The sequence below is a fragment of the Tachysurus fulvidraco genome, chromosome 9, assembly GCF_022655615.1.
Source record: "Tachysurus fulvidraco isolate hzauxx_2018 chromosome 9, HZAU_PFXX_2.0, whole genome shotgun sequence".
Classification (NCBI taxonomy): Eukaryota; Metazoa; Chordata; class Actinopteri; order Siluriformes; family Bagridae; genus Tachysurus; species Tachysurus fulvidraco.
The window spans coordinates 20,106,991-20,122,434 of NC_062526.1; the positions used below are offsets into that span (position 1 = coordinate 20,106,991).

Sequence of the window (15,444 nt, forward strand, 5' to 3'; positions counted from 1 at the left end):
TAACATTTAAAAAAAATATCAGCACACAATCATTTGTAGAATAGATGAAGGAGAGGAACCAGTCGGTTTGGTCACATGAGTCAGCACTCTTTGTCCTCCTCCGCACCTACAGGGGGCGTTGACGTCACGAAGCAGCACACTGCACACTTCCTGACTCATCAAACCCGGAAGTGACTCCTTCTGCTGTTTGTTTTTGTCTGGTCCTGTTGGAGATTTACTGGACATTTTGTAGTATTATGGCTGTCCCACCGCAGTTAAAAGCTGTTCAACATCATTACAAAACAGCGCTGGAACATGATGAAAGAGACCCGGTCGTAGCGTATTACTGTAAGTGTCTTGTTTACTCTTCTATAGCCACAGGATAAAGCACGGACTCGCTCCAGGACTCGGTTCACTAAACGATTCCCTTCATTACTTGGTGTGTTACACGCGAGTGAGTTCAACATTACAGGAGTTAAATAGCTCCTAGTTCGTTTATACTAGTCTGTGTTATTATTAGTTAACATTCTATAGTGAAATATTTCATATGGAGTGTTTATATCCAGCTCGTTTTAACCAGTATTCACTCTTTACAAACTCGTGTAAGAACGTTGATCATCAGAATCAGAACAGAAATCATCCTGCCTAAAGAAACCACCCTGTTCTTCCAGGAGGTTAGGTTAGGTCAGGTCAATTTATTATCCCCGAGGGGCAATTTGTTTCACAGCCAGCAGAATCCATATAATCCCAAACACACAACAACAAACAGTACAGAGGAAAAAAAAATATTAAGTATTTATTAAGTAGGGTGTGCGCACGGGTGTGTGTACGGGTGTGTGTGCACGGGAAACAGCACAATTTTTGTGGCGGAATTTAAAAACGTTTTTGGCATTTTGTTGTTCATTTGCAGAGGGTGTGTTCTGAGGTAGGGAAGGAAAACCTCAATAAAACTAGCACTCATGTGGAAGCACTTCATTGCTCCATAAACTAAATAAAGTTGATGTGACGGTGTTTTTAACGTGGTGTTCTTCTCAGACGTCGCCACACGGGGGCAGTGTTGCAGAGAGTATCGTCCTGTTTAAGCTGTTACAGAAGAGCTTTACCTAAGCTGCACCGTGGTGCTCAGTGAGATCTGCCTTTCTGTTGTGAATGTAATACACATTTGCATAATAATAATAACAGTACATAATAAAACAGTTTCCGGATTGACTGTTTGACAGTACAGGACACTTGACAGTGAGCGTCCCGGATGTTATAGTCTTATTCTACAGCAATAGTCCGCATTGTTTCCTTTCTGCTCCTTTGGACCAGGTCCAGCTCCAGAGCCGAGTCGAACCACATAATGAGCTCTTTGTAGCCGGGTGAGTGGAGTGTAGGCTGACATTCCTCACTGCAGAAGTCAGTGAAAATACTTCCACTCGTCCCCAAGACACGTCCATCACACTTCAACCTCACGCTGGAGAATCACATCATATTGTACATCACATTACACTATCTTGTTCTGAGAGGAAACTATTCCTCATCTTGTGTTTGTCACCGTCATGTACACATCTAGTGTCTTAGCATTAACTCCATAAATCTCCAGTGTTCTAAACCTTAGCACTTGAAAACAAATCGTGTTTAATCTCGACCCGCTGTTTGGTCTGAATTCTAACAAATAATATCAAGTGAATGATAATGTTTTTGTCTGGAGCATGTTTTTGTGTGTTTTCCAGCTGAAACCTTTTCATGTCCATCAGCTCAGCTCTTTTGTTTTGGATCTGATCACATGTATGTGAGGATTGTTGCTGATTCTGAAGTGAAGAGGCGTTGGGGGCGTGGTTTAAAGAAGACTGACAGGAGGTTCAGGAGTAAACACAAACAGACGAGCAGAGAGTCTTATTGTCCTAAACACTACACGCTCCAGCGGTTATTCTCTTAAAATCATCTCCACAGAATGTATTCCCCAGTATGCCCATTATGCCCAGTATACCCTGTATGACCAGTATACCCAGCTTTTGGTAAAAATTCTAATTCAATTCAGTTCAATTCAAATTTATTTGTATTGCGCGTTTGACAATGGACATTGTTCAGCTTTACAGAACATAAGAAATATTACAAAAAGTACAAAAAGTTTAACATTATACAAAGATTAATATTATACCAAAAAATTCTGATTAATATTAGATTTCTATTTAAATGTGTTTGTATTTATCCACAATGCACAAGTCTGAGGGGACTGAGGTGAGACTGGTGAGGAAAAACCCCCCTTAGCTGGAAGGGAAAGAAACCTTGGGAGGAACCAGATACAAAAGTGAACCTCATCCTCATTTGGGTGCCACTGGAGGATGTGATTATAAACTGTTATAAACACCGGAGAGTGTTATTATGAATAATGTCCTTTCTGCAGTAATATACAGTCCGACAATCGTGTATCGATTAGGAGCTCGTTGTCCTCAAACACCGAACACGATCAGGAGATCAACAGGAAGCCCAGAAATATGAACACTTCAGATTTTCTCGCCTGGTTTAATCCGTGTGTTTTTACTGGTGTGTTTATCTGGTCAGTCACATGACACACTTCACTCAAAACACTCGGGACTGGAGTTTACCTAACATGAGTTATGACTGTTTAATTTCTTCAGGGAACACTTTAGTCCGCTCTGTGTGTGGGTGTGGGAGGAAACGATTTGTCTTCATTAGTGGATGTTGTCCCTCAGGAGCTGCACCGAGCGCTCGTTTGGTCTCAGCTCTCGATTAATGTGTTGACCTCAATCCAGTGAGTCGTAGAATTCGTTCATGTGGATGTATTTTTAGCCATATCAATCAATAATAATGTTCATAAATGAATATTAGTCAATATAAGCATTTATTAATGACCAAACTTCAGTTAGTACATTTGTTTTTGTTAACCTATCGATGATAAGCGAGATGTAAACCAAGACGTTTGTCACTAGAGTAAAGACGTCCATCAGATCTGCAGGTGGAACTGTTCAATGATCAGAGATTTCATGTACGCCGGTGTTAAACACACTCCTCAGCTCTGATCCTCTTACTGCAGTCGTCGTGATTGTTGTCAAGAAAATCAGTAATTTCCCTCATGAGCTCGTTTGTAAACAGATTAGCGTCGTATTATTTTATATCGTGTGTAACGTACAGATGATGTTCTGTAAATCTTCTTGTATTTGTGTTACAGTAGTGTGTGTGTGTGTGTGTTTCCTGTGTCACAGGTCGTCTCTATGCCATGCAGACGGGGATGAAGCTGGACAGTAAAACTCCAGAGTGCCGTAAGTTCCTCATGAAGCTCATGGATCAACTGGAGCTGGTAAGACTTTCTCATGTTTGGATGTGTCTTACTGTCAATATTATCGATGAGGCTCGTCCCACCTCAGAGAACCTTTAATAATCCCTTTAAATAAAACACTAAACGTCTGAGATCGAAGTCTGCACTCTTGTCCCATTGGGTCGGTTCATCACCTTAAATATATACACCGATCAACAGCCCGGTAATGACGATATATTTTCTATTTTATGTAGTTAGTAATCAACATCATGATGTTTGAATTGAACATCAGAAACTCTGCCTTAAGCAGAGTCAACAGGAGTTGCCTTAAGTGTAAGTGTGTACTGTAGTTCTAGTGAAAGCTGGTTCCTCTGTCAGGACACAGAACACTCAGATGCGTGTGAGAGCTGCGAGTGTTTATTAGCAGCTCTGGGATGAGATCTGTCTAAAGTCGTGTGTTCTCTGTGAAGATCTGTCGAGATCTCCACATTCCTTATATCACAGTTTCACAGCTGAGTGATGTCATGAACGTTCACCTGAAGGTATAAACCGCTTTGTTTCTCCTGTGTCCCTTCTGTAAAGCATCACAGCTACACGCCTAATAAAACGGGTTCCGATCCTCTCTGTCACTCTTCGTCTCGTTTATGGACCGAAAGGATCTGCTTTAATGACGGTCCAGTGAAACTCGCTGTCCTGAAAACTCCAGGCCTTCTTTAGTAAACGCTGCTCAGCCAATTAAAATGGCTCCAGTGTTCTTCTGTACTCAAGGGACGTGTAATCAGCCCCAGGGGGAGTCTCTGTACAGTGACGAGATCCGGCCTGGGAACTTCTCCTTCAGACCCGGCCTCTGGGGACACGCATTCACCTCCAACAACAACCGCGCCAGTGTGCTGCGTCCGGCCGGAGAGTTTCAGTCCAAACAAATCTAACTGTGGTGTGTGTGGATAATCTGTATTAGACAAGATGGAGCTGTAACAAAACATGACTTATTTTCTGTCTCTCTCTCTCTCACACACACACACACCACACACAGTCGAGCGTTCCTACGAGTTCACTAATCATGTGTGGGCAAGTGTCCAGAAAACTTTAATTACGCTGGGATTCTAGAGAGGAATCGGAGTAGCTGATGCATCCCAGGAATCGATGAGTCATGGAAAGGCTGGGCTGCTCCAAGATTCTCACTCACACACACACACACACACACACTCATATACACACTCATATATGCACTCATAAACATACACACACTCTCTCATATACGCACTCGTATATGCACTCACACACACATGTGCTCCTGTATGCACTCATACACACACACTCATGCACACACACACACATTCACGTCCACTGTGTCTTTATTGCCAACAAACATACACACGCACATATATCCACTGCGTATTTACTGCTTTTACACACACATCCGCAGTGTCTTTACTGCCAACACACACACACACACACACACACACACACACACACACACAGGTCTACTGCATTTTTACTGCCTACACACACATGCAATGCGTCTTTACTGCCATCACACATGAATATTAGAAGCTGACTGAAATCCGTTCTTTTCTCATCTTTTTCTGATCAGTAAATAGTTTAACAATCTGTTTTGTGTTTTTTTTTTTTTTTTTTTTTTTGTTCACAGATGAAGAAAGAGCTCAGCACCAATGAATCCATCTCCCAGGAGATTGTGGGCAACGCCCATATCGAGAACTACGCCTTAAAACTCTTCTTCTACGCCGACAACGAAGATCGATCAGGCCGCTTCCACAAGTAAGCCTCGCTCCTCGTCTGTGCTGTTACACATCAGGAATCTTTCAGGCGCTAAAGCTCTCGAGGTGTTTTCCTGCAGTGAAGGCATGCGCTTCGATAATCCCCTTGTCAACATCCCAAAACTCCAGAGTTATGAGTCATGCTCGAGAAGCCATTGTCCCTCTGACATGCAGTGACTCACTGTGTACACAATCCTCACTGACCAGCCTACAGGAAGAAATAACATCCTCATCATAACACAGACCTGGCTTTAAATGATTAAGTGTAGGGACAGAAATTCATAATCATGTCTCAATGAGTCACATCGTAACTAATCAGATCGAACAGCAGCGTCGCTGCATCCTCCATACGCACATCCACGTGTCCGGTACTTCCTGCATGGAGGAGAGATGAAGATCTGCCACGCCGTCTTCTCTCTCTGATGCTTGACATGGATTATCTGAAAAAGTGTCTCAGAAATGTTTAACTACACAAATCGCTTTCATTTTTTTGTCTGCTTGATAGGGAGATTTATTTGAAATCAACAATTTTACACCGAACAGATTTAATCCCGCCCTGCGCTGTAGACACAGAATCGATCCGTGTCTATTACATCCTTGATCCTTGGTGTATTAGACTGAGATCTCCTGAGGTGTAATCCTGTACCTGAACCTGAAGATCTTCCTCAGGACGTGGATGCGGATGTGGAGGTGTGTTATTTCTGACTCCGAAGAAAGAACAAAGGAAAACTCACTCCTCCGGCTCTTCTTCCGTTCACTTCAGTTACGCTTCATCTCTCAGGATCTTTCTCAGTATGAAATCAGTCTAAAGTCATTTGTCAGCGATTCAGGTTCGGCTCACGGATGTTGGGTCGCTATGGTAACAGTCCGAACGGTGCTGTTACTGATTCGTGTCACTTCATTAAAATTCAGTGTGTTTTCTTTATCTGTTCCTTGTGCAGTGAGACAGATCTTCCTCTTTCTTCTCAGGAACATGATCAAGTCTTTCTACACCTCCAGCCTCCTGTTGGACGTGCTGTGTGTGTTCGGCGAGTTATCAGAGGAGGTAAGATTTTCACGTGGTTGTTTTTTTTTTTTTTTAGCATTCGATTTTTTTCAATTTCTCCATCATCCGTAGTGCTCAGATCTTTTTAGATTAAGTTGAGATCTTTTAAGGTTCTAAGATCACACAAGCGTCTCCAAGTGTTGCCCCATATCACCACCACCACCCCCACACAGAGGGTCGCGCTCTGATTGGCCGAGCTGTTTAAATAGTGCGCCTTGTCTCAGTAAAGTTAACCGGGACAATGGAGCCTCAGAATAAGTCGTCCATTACAGACTCCTCTCTGAGCAGGTCACGGAGTCGGACCTTATTGGGTTACTTGTGGAAGGGAAGCGTTTTTACTGCACAGCTCACCTCTAATGTATATCCATGCAGCTCCTGCGCAGGTTCAGTGATTAACCCAGTGTCATCTGTGTTACAGAACATTTCTTCTGTTTCTGATGTTGGACTATATACTGAATTGTGTGCGAATGTGTATTCAGACAGTTCATGTGTTTTACCCAGCAGTGTTAGAGATGATAGAGGAAGTAAATTTCTAAATATTATGATGTTTACTGATCAGATTGGGAGGGGGGGGGCACTTAGTTCCTGCAGATTCTGGGAGTTTGTACTTTTCTTCTTGGGTTGTGGATCTGATGATGTTCTGCACTAACGGATCAACAGATTCACTCATCGAACGTGACGTCTGTCTGTCATCACTGTGACGCTTTTATCCTCAACATTCAGATCCTTAAACTCATCTTCCGCTTTGTGTGTGTGTGAGTGTGTGTGTGAGTGTGTGTGTGTGTGTGTGTGTGTGAGTGAGTGTGTGTGTGTGAGTGTGTGTGTGTGTGAGTGTGTGTGTGTGTGAGTGTGTGTGTGTGTGAGTGTGTGTGTGTGTGTGTGAGTGTGTGTGTGTGTGAGTGTGTGTGTGTGTGTGTGTGAGTTTGTGTCTGTGTGTGAGTTTGTGTCTGTGTGTGTGTCTGTGTTTGTGTTTTGTTTTTATCAGAATATGAATATAGACACGATCATATGACTGTACCACAGATTTATTACTCCACTTTCCCACACTGTAATCATTTTAATAATGATCCTTTTTATGTATTATTGACTTTTACTGAAGCTTGTTATTGAGACCGGATCCTAACAAACCTCTGGTTGTTGCACATGTTTTTTTTTGCTCAGAGTGAGATCTCGGAATCTGCTGTGTGTTTTCTTTAAACGTAATGGATGATAAAGGTTTGTGAATCACGTCCCATTTTCCCATTTCCTTCCTTTTTAAGCCGTAATGTAGGTCTCCACCTCCAGACTCAAGGGGTTTATCTCCTTCTGCAGCTCCTGTTATGGTTCCATAACATTGCTTATCTGAAACATCTCTCTCTCTCTCTTTCTCTCTCTGTCTCTCTACCTATCCAGAACCTTCAGCACAGGAAGTATGCCAGATGGAAGTCGACCTACATTCACAACTGCCTGAAGAACGGAGAGACTCCTCAGTCTGGGCCGATCGGCTTGGAAGGGGAAGCGTATGGTGAGTTCTGATATATCAGCAGCTCCTTCTACAAACAACAAGAAACTATTAGTCCTGCTAAGAAAATATGCACAGGCACCAGGCTTTTCTTCAGGATTCAAGCAGATAAGGTTAGCTCATTGTACGCTTTATCAGATCCTGAGGGGCCCACAGGCGAGAGAGCAGGAGGGAGAGAGCGCACTCTCAGCAAAAAGATATCGCCGTCTTGGCCCTTTCCTTCCTCGTAATGAGCTGCTGATGGTGTGAAGGTTAAGATTCTGCCTCATCGAGTTCTTAATGCAGGAAAACGTCAATGTGAAAGTTAAAGGATGTGGTGTTGATGGGATGTAATATGATGTACATGCACACGTAGCTCAGGCATGCTCTACAAGACGTCCTGCAGATGGACTGACTGACAGACAGACAGGTCACGTGGAGTGAAGACATGCTTTATAAGATGTCCTGCAGATGGACGGACGGACGGACAGACAGACGGACAGATGGACAGACAGACAGGTCTCGTGTAGATCAGACATGCCCTATATGATGTTCTACAGACAGACAGACATGTCATGTGTAGCACAGACATGCCCTATAAGATGTCCTGCAGATGGCCGGAAGGGACAGACAGACAGACAGATAGGTCACGTGTAGCTCAGACATGCTCTATAAGATGTCCTGCAGATGGCCGGAAGGGACCGACAGACAGACAGATAGATAGGTCACGTGTAGCTCAGACATGCTCTATAAGATATCCTGCAGGCAGACAGACAGACAGGCCATGTGTAGCTCAGACATTCTCCATTAGACACCCTGCAGACAGACAGACAGACGGACGGACACATAGACAGGTCACGTTTAGCTCAGTATGTACACATTAAACACACGTGCTTCAGGAGCAGGAGTTGTACAGTACGTCATGTTCAAATAACAGCATTTATACGAATAACCTCAAGTGTCTGATTAAAAGCTGCACGTCAGTGTGTTTAGGTTTATTAATGATGAGCGCAGTATAAGATGAAATCTGTAAGTGATTTGGCGACGCTGAGCAGTAGGTTAGCCGACTTATATCCACTCTCATAACATCTGCTGGGTGCGGCATATTAAAACTGAGTCCTCCAGGTCAGAGAGAGAGAGAGAGAGAGAGAGAGAGAGAGAGAGCTCTGTATACTTCCTGTTACAGACAGTTGGACTGTAGGTGTGGTTTGTGCTTCAGTAAGCAGCTGGAGCTTCACACTCAGTCTCTGACCTCATGCTAGTTCAGTGGAAAAGCACATGTAGCATGACGTGATGTCAGAACCAAGCCGTATTATTGAGCTTCTCACTGCGGCCTTCCTCTCTCTGTGGTTTAATAATCTGTAAGTGTGGTGCACTCGATTTTACACCCCAGTGCAGATCAGTTCTTTCTTCTGATTCATTACAAATTCTGTTAATGAGCTCAATGTAATGTTTATACCTTACACACTGTACAGCACCGTGACACTGAACACACACAACTGAAAGCTTCACATCATTACACAACACACACACAACACACACACACACTACCTTTTACACAAAAAAATCACACAATTATTCCTAAGAATCTTTTAGATCCATTTATATTTCTGCATCAAATTTCTTCATTTTCCCATCTTTTAAATAAATTTTTTTTATTAATATTATTAGATTATTTAATTAAATTGCATTTTTATTATTAATAAAATTATTGTAATTTTATTGAAATTCCATACTTAGTAAAAAAAATTTTTTATTCCTTTTTTATTTTATTCATTTAGTATTTTTATTTTATTTTTATGACACAAACAGTGAACAGCAAACACACTTGTTGTGGTTTAGTGACGATGATGCTGATGTGCATTATTTAAACCTCATACAGTCTACGTGAAGGTGAAACCGCTCTCAGCAGTCTTGAAGTTTCTCTGCTGTATTTATCACCACATCATTATTCCTGACACTGCTGCAGGTCTCACCATTATGATCAGGATCTACTGCTTTGTACTTGTGTGCAGCGAAACTTCTCATCTGGGGGAAAAAACCCTGGCGTTCACGTGACTTATAGTCAATAGTTTAGCTTCGGGAGACGGCCATGCTGACATCATCACACATCGCCCTCGTCAATCCTCGGACTGAAGCACGTCGTAATGTAATCTCCCAACACGCCGCTTTACACAGTTTCTGCCTCTGATATAACAGTTTCGGGCTCGAAATAGCAGCAGCCGTCTTCAAATAAATCAGTTTGCTGTATTCGGAGGCCTCCAGGTTCCAGGTTTCACAGAAGATTTCAGTTAGTTCCGGTTAAATTGGTATCTAACTGATTGAGGAGTCGTTACTGCAGTAGATGAGTTAGTATTCAGCTAATCAAGTGTCTGGAAAAATCCTAACACAATCCATAAAAAACTGGGCGAGGAGCCGCTTTCAGTTCACAGAGTTTAGAGAGAGAGAGAGGTTTTCACTACAGAGGCTCCACACGTCCATCTCTCTGAAGGACAATCCAGCAGCCTGGTGTTTGGTGGTTCTGCAGTTAACAGGAATGTGAAGTGAATGGAGAAGGTTTCTTAGCTGTTTGACTTGCTCAGCACTGCAGCTTCCCAGAAACCTCTCACTCCTCCCCTCTGTCTCGCCTCATTTATAATCCCTCCATCTGTTTGCAATTTTTTTCTCACCGTTATTTTCCTGAACTTGGCAGGAGACGCAAAGTGGGTCAGAAATAGCGGCTAGCTCGCCCAGGCCCTGAGGAGTTCTCGCCGTCTCTCAGCAGCAGCTCGGTCGCGCTGTTAAAAACAGCACGTGATAAATAACAGCGGTTTAATATTACTTCTGAGCAGGATGTCGGCGTTAAACGTTCCAAACTGAATAGAAATGTTTTTGTGTAATCGATGACCATCTCTGTTTTATTACTAACTCCTCCAACTCCTCCGATTCACACACTGAATCCTGACATATCTCACCTCCAGTCTCTCCATCACGAGCAGGACAAAAACTCCTCACTCCCCTCAACTGTCATTAATTAACACCAGTGTTAAAGACAGCAGGAGAATTAATGGAGAGAATGAAAGCTGGGCTTTCCGCCTTTCATTCAGTCTTTCAGTCATTTATTTGCCTTTTCCGCATGATGAAGTCAGGTTTTAGCTTCTAGAACAATTAATGAAAATAGATTTGTTAATAATGCTTATGTATGTATTCAATGCAAATGTATTTATATTTTACAAATGTAAATGATGCAAAGATTAATATTATACAAAAATTCAAGATTAATATTGGACTTGTATTTAAATGTGTTTGTGTTTGTCCACAATGAGTAAGTCTGAGGCGACTCTGGTGACTCTGGTGAGGCAAAACTCAATTAGATGGAAGAGGAAGAAACCTAGAGAGGAACCAGACTCAAAAGGGAACCTCATCCTCATTTGGGTGACACCAGAGGGTGTGATTTATAAATATAAAGTCTGGCAATTGTCTGTCGATGAGGAGGTTGTTGTCCTCAAAGGCCACGTGTAGTTGGCATCTCCTCTTAGAATGTCTGACACAACTGGAGCTGGTACATCTCTGGATGCCTCAGGATGGGTAGAAAAAGAGAAGCAGTGGAGAGGAATGAGCTTAGCTGCTGTTCATAATATTAACAAGATGATCATGGTAAATATCTTAAATATAGTTATGCTAATCCTACAATTTTATATAGTTCTTAAAGAAAAGAAAAGCCCTCTCACCTTTAAATTCCTGTTCGTCAGGTCAGGGTACGGGTTCCTTCTTTATTACAGCTGATGTTCACCACAGAGGCAGTTTTGTTGTTTCCTCAGGTTTAGTAGGTGTGAGTTAGCGCTTACTCTGTTTTATTATTAGCTCGTGGTCAGTATCAGTTCTTCTCATGTTATCATCTCCACCAGCTCATAATTCACATGATCAAGTATTTTAGCATTTATAGCATTTAGCAGTGAATGCTATGCAAATACAAACAAATAAAGATAAAATCTTTCAAAAATTCACTCAGAGTCTCTAGAGACTTTTGGCTTTTTATCATTTTTAGGAGAGAAGTTCTCATCATACTTCTGTTTCTCTATAACCGTTCTGCAATGTTTCATGCTCTTCACCTAGATGAATTCGGCATTGAAGCTGGCGGTCCATCCTACACTTCTCCTGATCCATCTCAGCCTCAACCCTCCTCCAGTGTGAATGTAGACCAAGACCAAGGCCCAGCTTCTGTCCCTCCAGCCAACTTTAACACTATCCAGGTTCCTCCTGGCTCTCACGCTCCAGCCAACACACCTGCAGATCTTCCTCATCCAGCAGGTAAAGCGTCTCACCATCACCAGATGCTCAGAAGCTTGATAAATGTTTTTGACAAACACGCTCACAGCCTGATGTGGTAGTTTATGTCTTGGGGCCTCAACTGTAGCTGCCGGAATGAAGAACCAAATTCTGTTTCAGCTATTTGAGATGTAATGACTTGTGTTGTGATGTTGTTGTGCTGTGTAGGAACCTGTATAAAGTTTGATACACTGCAGTCGCTACACCTCTGTGAGGTTATAGTGAGACGATATCTGTGGTAGTGAGACATCAGTGAGACGCTGTAACACATTAGTAGTACGTTTATCAGGTGTTAGTGAAACGGTATTTGTGTGTTAATGGTACGTTAGTGAGACGTTGTATGACGTTAGCCGTATGTTAGCGAGATGCTACTGAGGTGTTCCTGAGATTTAAGTGGTACGATTGTGAGATGTCAGTGGTACGTTAGACAGACGCTACTGATGTTACTGAGGTGTTTGTGAGACATTAGTGAGATGTTAGTGAGCTGTGAGACATTAGTGCAGTGCTGTGGTGATTATTAACAGTTGTTTCTGTTCAGCAGCGTCTGCAAAACCAGTTCCTGCTCCCCGGATTGTGCCAGTGGGCGAGCCCTTACCCCACACCATCAACCAACCAGGTATAATAGTTAGTGAGTTAATAGTGAGCAAGTTACCTCTCATTCAACCAGGATGAAAACAAAGTTACTTTCTGATTAGCCAGAGACAGAGGGGCAGATAGAGGGACAGACATAGGGACAGAGGGGACAGATGGAGAGACAGGCAGTAAGAGAGACAGAATGCAGTCTGCATTTGCCACTTAGTGCTCTGGTTTGGTTACTGCAGTGTGTTCATTAGTGTTTATTCTGAACTGTTTCATTTTTTCTTCTGATTTATTTCTCTGATACCTGACCTCTCTCTCTCTCTCTCCCCTCTCTTTCTTTTTCTCTCCTTCTCTCTTTCTTTTTCTCTCTCCCTCTCTCTCTCTCTCTCTCTCTCTCCCCTCTCTTTCTTTTTCTCTCCTTCTCTCTTTCTTTTTCTCTCTCCCTCTCTCTCTCTCTCTCTCTCTCTCTCTCTCTCTCTCTCTCTCTCTCTCTCTCTCTCTCCCTCCCTGACATCCTCCCAGGTGATGTTCATCTCACTGCAGAAGACTTTACTCGGGCTCAGAAGTACTGCAAGTACGCAGGCAGCGCTCTCCAGTACGAGGACGTCTCTACTGCAGTACACAACTTACAGAAAGCCCTGAAGCTCCTCACCACTGGCGAAGAATGAGAGCTTTGTGTTGCTTTCTCACTCATCTGAACTGTGCTGCTCTACTCCAGATCTCTCTCTCTCTCAGTACATCTGTTCCACATCTGCACTTCCACTGCTGCCCATTAAAAAAGAAAAATAAAAGATGGAGATTAGGATTATAATCTATCAGGTGCATGTGAACTCTGCCTTCTAATGAAATGCTGTGTTCAGTTTATGTAGCACAGATTTAATAAATTAATGCCCCTGCACTTAAAGCACTCGAACCTTCTAGATTTTCTCTCTCTCTCCCCCCACCCCCACTGGTGAAAGGGCTGTGTGATTGTTGCCTTTAACACTAAATGTGTTACACATGCTTACTGTGTGTGTGTGTGTGTGCGTGCGAGAGAGTGTGCGCGCGAAGGTGTGTGTGTGTGTGTGTGTGTGTGTGTGTGAGAGAGAGAGAGAGAGAGAGAGAGTGTGTGGAATTGTCTTCAAGAGAAATTATATTCTTATGAGTGCTGATATACTTAAGCCGGTTCGAGTGTTTATTAATTATAAATGTTTATTGCAAAGCTGATATAAAAAAAAAACCATCAGACATAAAACAAGCAGCACGAATGATTAATACTACTGCATGTGAATGACTATACTCTAAATGTGTGTGCACACGAGTGTGTGCGTGCGTCCGTGGGTGTTTGCACGCGTGTGTACCCATTGACCATATAAATGAAATTTAAATGTAGTACTGTTCACTTCATCCTTAATCCACAGTCTGTGATGCTTAAAGCATGTAAACAGCCATTCTTCATCATCGTTCGTCATCATGTTGTATTCTTCTTCTCACTCACTCCAAACTTACATCTCCATCATTATCATCATCTTCCCCAAGTCTTTGCTTTTATTTATCGGTGACTAACTAACACTTGTGACCAACACCTATACACAAACAGATATCCTCATGTCACAAAAAACCCCGCACACATTTAATATGTAGTCTCTTTTTCCCCCAAAGTCTCTCAGTGGATTCCAAAGTTCTGAATCCACATTGTTTAATATGCATTTAACATTTAATATTCATGCTTCGACTCTATTTCTTGCCTCAGATCTAAATGTAAACAAGTGTATAATATTGATCGTGTTATCTGCTCTGTACAAAAGGTCCGATTTTCTTCATGTCTAATCTCATCAGATGAAGCATGTGAGCAGAAGATACTGTGGATTGGATGTAAAAAGGATCATCGGGTTTTACAGAGTTCCTGCAGCTCGAGTGCTCGCTGTCATTAAAGCAGGGAGGAGTGAAGATGTGGTGAAGACTCAGGATAATGAGCAATTATTGTGTAGTGATGAGGACAGAGCTCTGGTGTGTGTTAACACTTTGGGGAGTTAAATTGGCCTGATTAATTTAGCACTCACAACCAGTAAACAAAATCATCCACAGCTCGTTCTGGTTGTTTTCTGCCCTGATTGTGACGCTGATGTTCTCCTGCCTGCTGTTGTTCCTCAGATGTTCTGTTTTGTAGCCTGCAGTCAGACAGAAAGGGCATTGGGCTTATCTCTCTCAGCCACATTACCCACTGCTGAGAGCATCCACATTTGCCTGAAGTCTTTCCTTCCTCGTTATTGATGGGACGCAGAAGGAAAGCAAATGAAAATCACTGGGTTTTGCATGTATCCCAGAATGCAGTGGGGAACTCCATGAGGTGATGATGGGATTAATGTGGCAGCATGAGGACATCACCTGCTTGTAGGTGTGTGAGGTTCTTTAACACCATATTCTGTCTGTTTTTTATTCCACTAACTATCCATCACAGCACTAAAAGATGCTTTTGCTCCTAAAGCATCTCACTGTTAGGATGGAATGATGTGAAGATTCCACTGAGCTAAAAAAAAAAAAAAAAAAAAAAGTGCTGAGTTCTGGGTCACAGGATGGAGCTAACAGGATTAAACTGAAACCAAATAAGTAGAAGGAAAACATTCAAGTATTAAAATGGAAAATAAAATCACACTGTTGTCTTGCATCTGTTTAATCCTCACCTGAATGATGGAATTCCGTTTCAAACACATTTATTTTTCCTCCTCTAAATTCTACTTTAATAAGATTTAATCCTCAGAGCTGTCACTCACAGTGAATAGAGTCAGTCTCCTTCCTCAGGTTTATATCCCTGCCACATCAACACTCACTGTGTCTCACTGTGTCTTTACAAACATCATTAATCATTAGGATTATTCACAGTAAATGTGAAAGATAATCTGAGTAAAGGGTTGTTGTTTATCAACGTGGCGATTTTTTCCGATAGAGACTTTAATACAGATAATGAGTAGAAATGAAGTGAAAGAGTGAAAGAATTAATTTTCGGATGAAATGGTTAAATAAATGAGCAAAG

General features: G+C 42.3%; 1 protein-coding gene across 3 annotated transcripts; it reads left to right on the forward strand.

Annotated features, from left to right (window-relative positions):
• Positions 1–141: 141 nt before the first annotated feature.
• Positions 142–13,338, forward strand: vta1 (vesicle (multivesicular body) trafficking 1). Of its 3 annotated transcripts, none has more exons than XM_027137988.2 (8): positions 142–327; positions 3,189–3,283; positions 4,893–5,020; positions 5,989–6,064; positions 7,457–7,568; positions 11,640–11,834; positions 12,391–12,468; positions 12,954–13,338. In XM_027137988.2, the coding sequence occupies exons 1-8, from the start codon at positions 237–239 to the stop codon at positions 13,097–13,099; spliced, it is 921 nt and encodes a 306-aa protein (XP_026993789.1). In that variant the 5' UTR covers positions 142–236; the 3' UTR covers positions 13,100–13,338. The 3 variants fall into 3 exon arrangements, with proteins under 3 accessions (XP_026993789.1, XP_026993790.1, XP_026993791.1); XM_027137989.2 differs by having other exon boundaries at positions 12,394–12,468; XM_027137990.2 differs by lacking the exon at positions 12,391–12,468.
• Positions 13,339–15,444: the final 2,106 nt, after the last annotated feature.

What these genes read in the sequence shown, in the direction of transcription:
- vta1 (XM_027137988.2), top strand. Translation starts at nt 237, where the DNA reads ATGGCTGTCCCACCGCAGTTAAAAGCTGTTCAACATCATTACAAAACA. An exon ending in CTTGGAAGGGGAAGCGTATG is followed by an intron (nt 7,569 to 11,639) that starts GTGAGTTCTGAT and finishes CTCTTCACCTAG; the next exon opens with ATGAATTCGGCATTGAAGCT. An exon ending in AGATCTTCCTCATCCAGCAG is followed by an intron (nt 11,835 to 12,390) that starts GTAAAGCGTCTC and finishes GTTTCTGTTCAG; the next exon opens with CAGCGTCTGCAAAACCAGTT.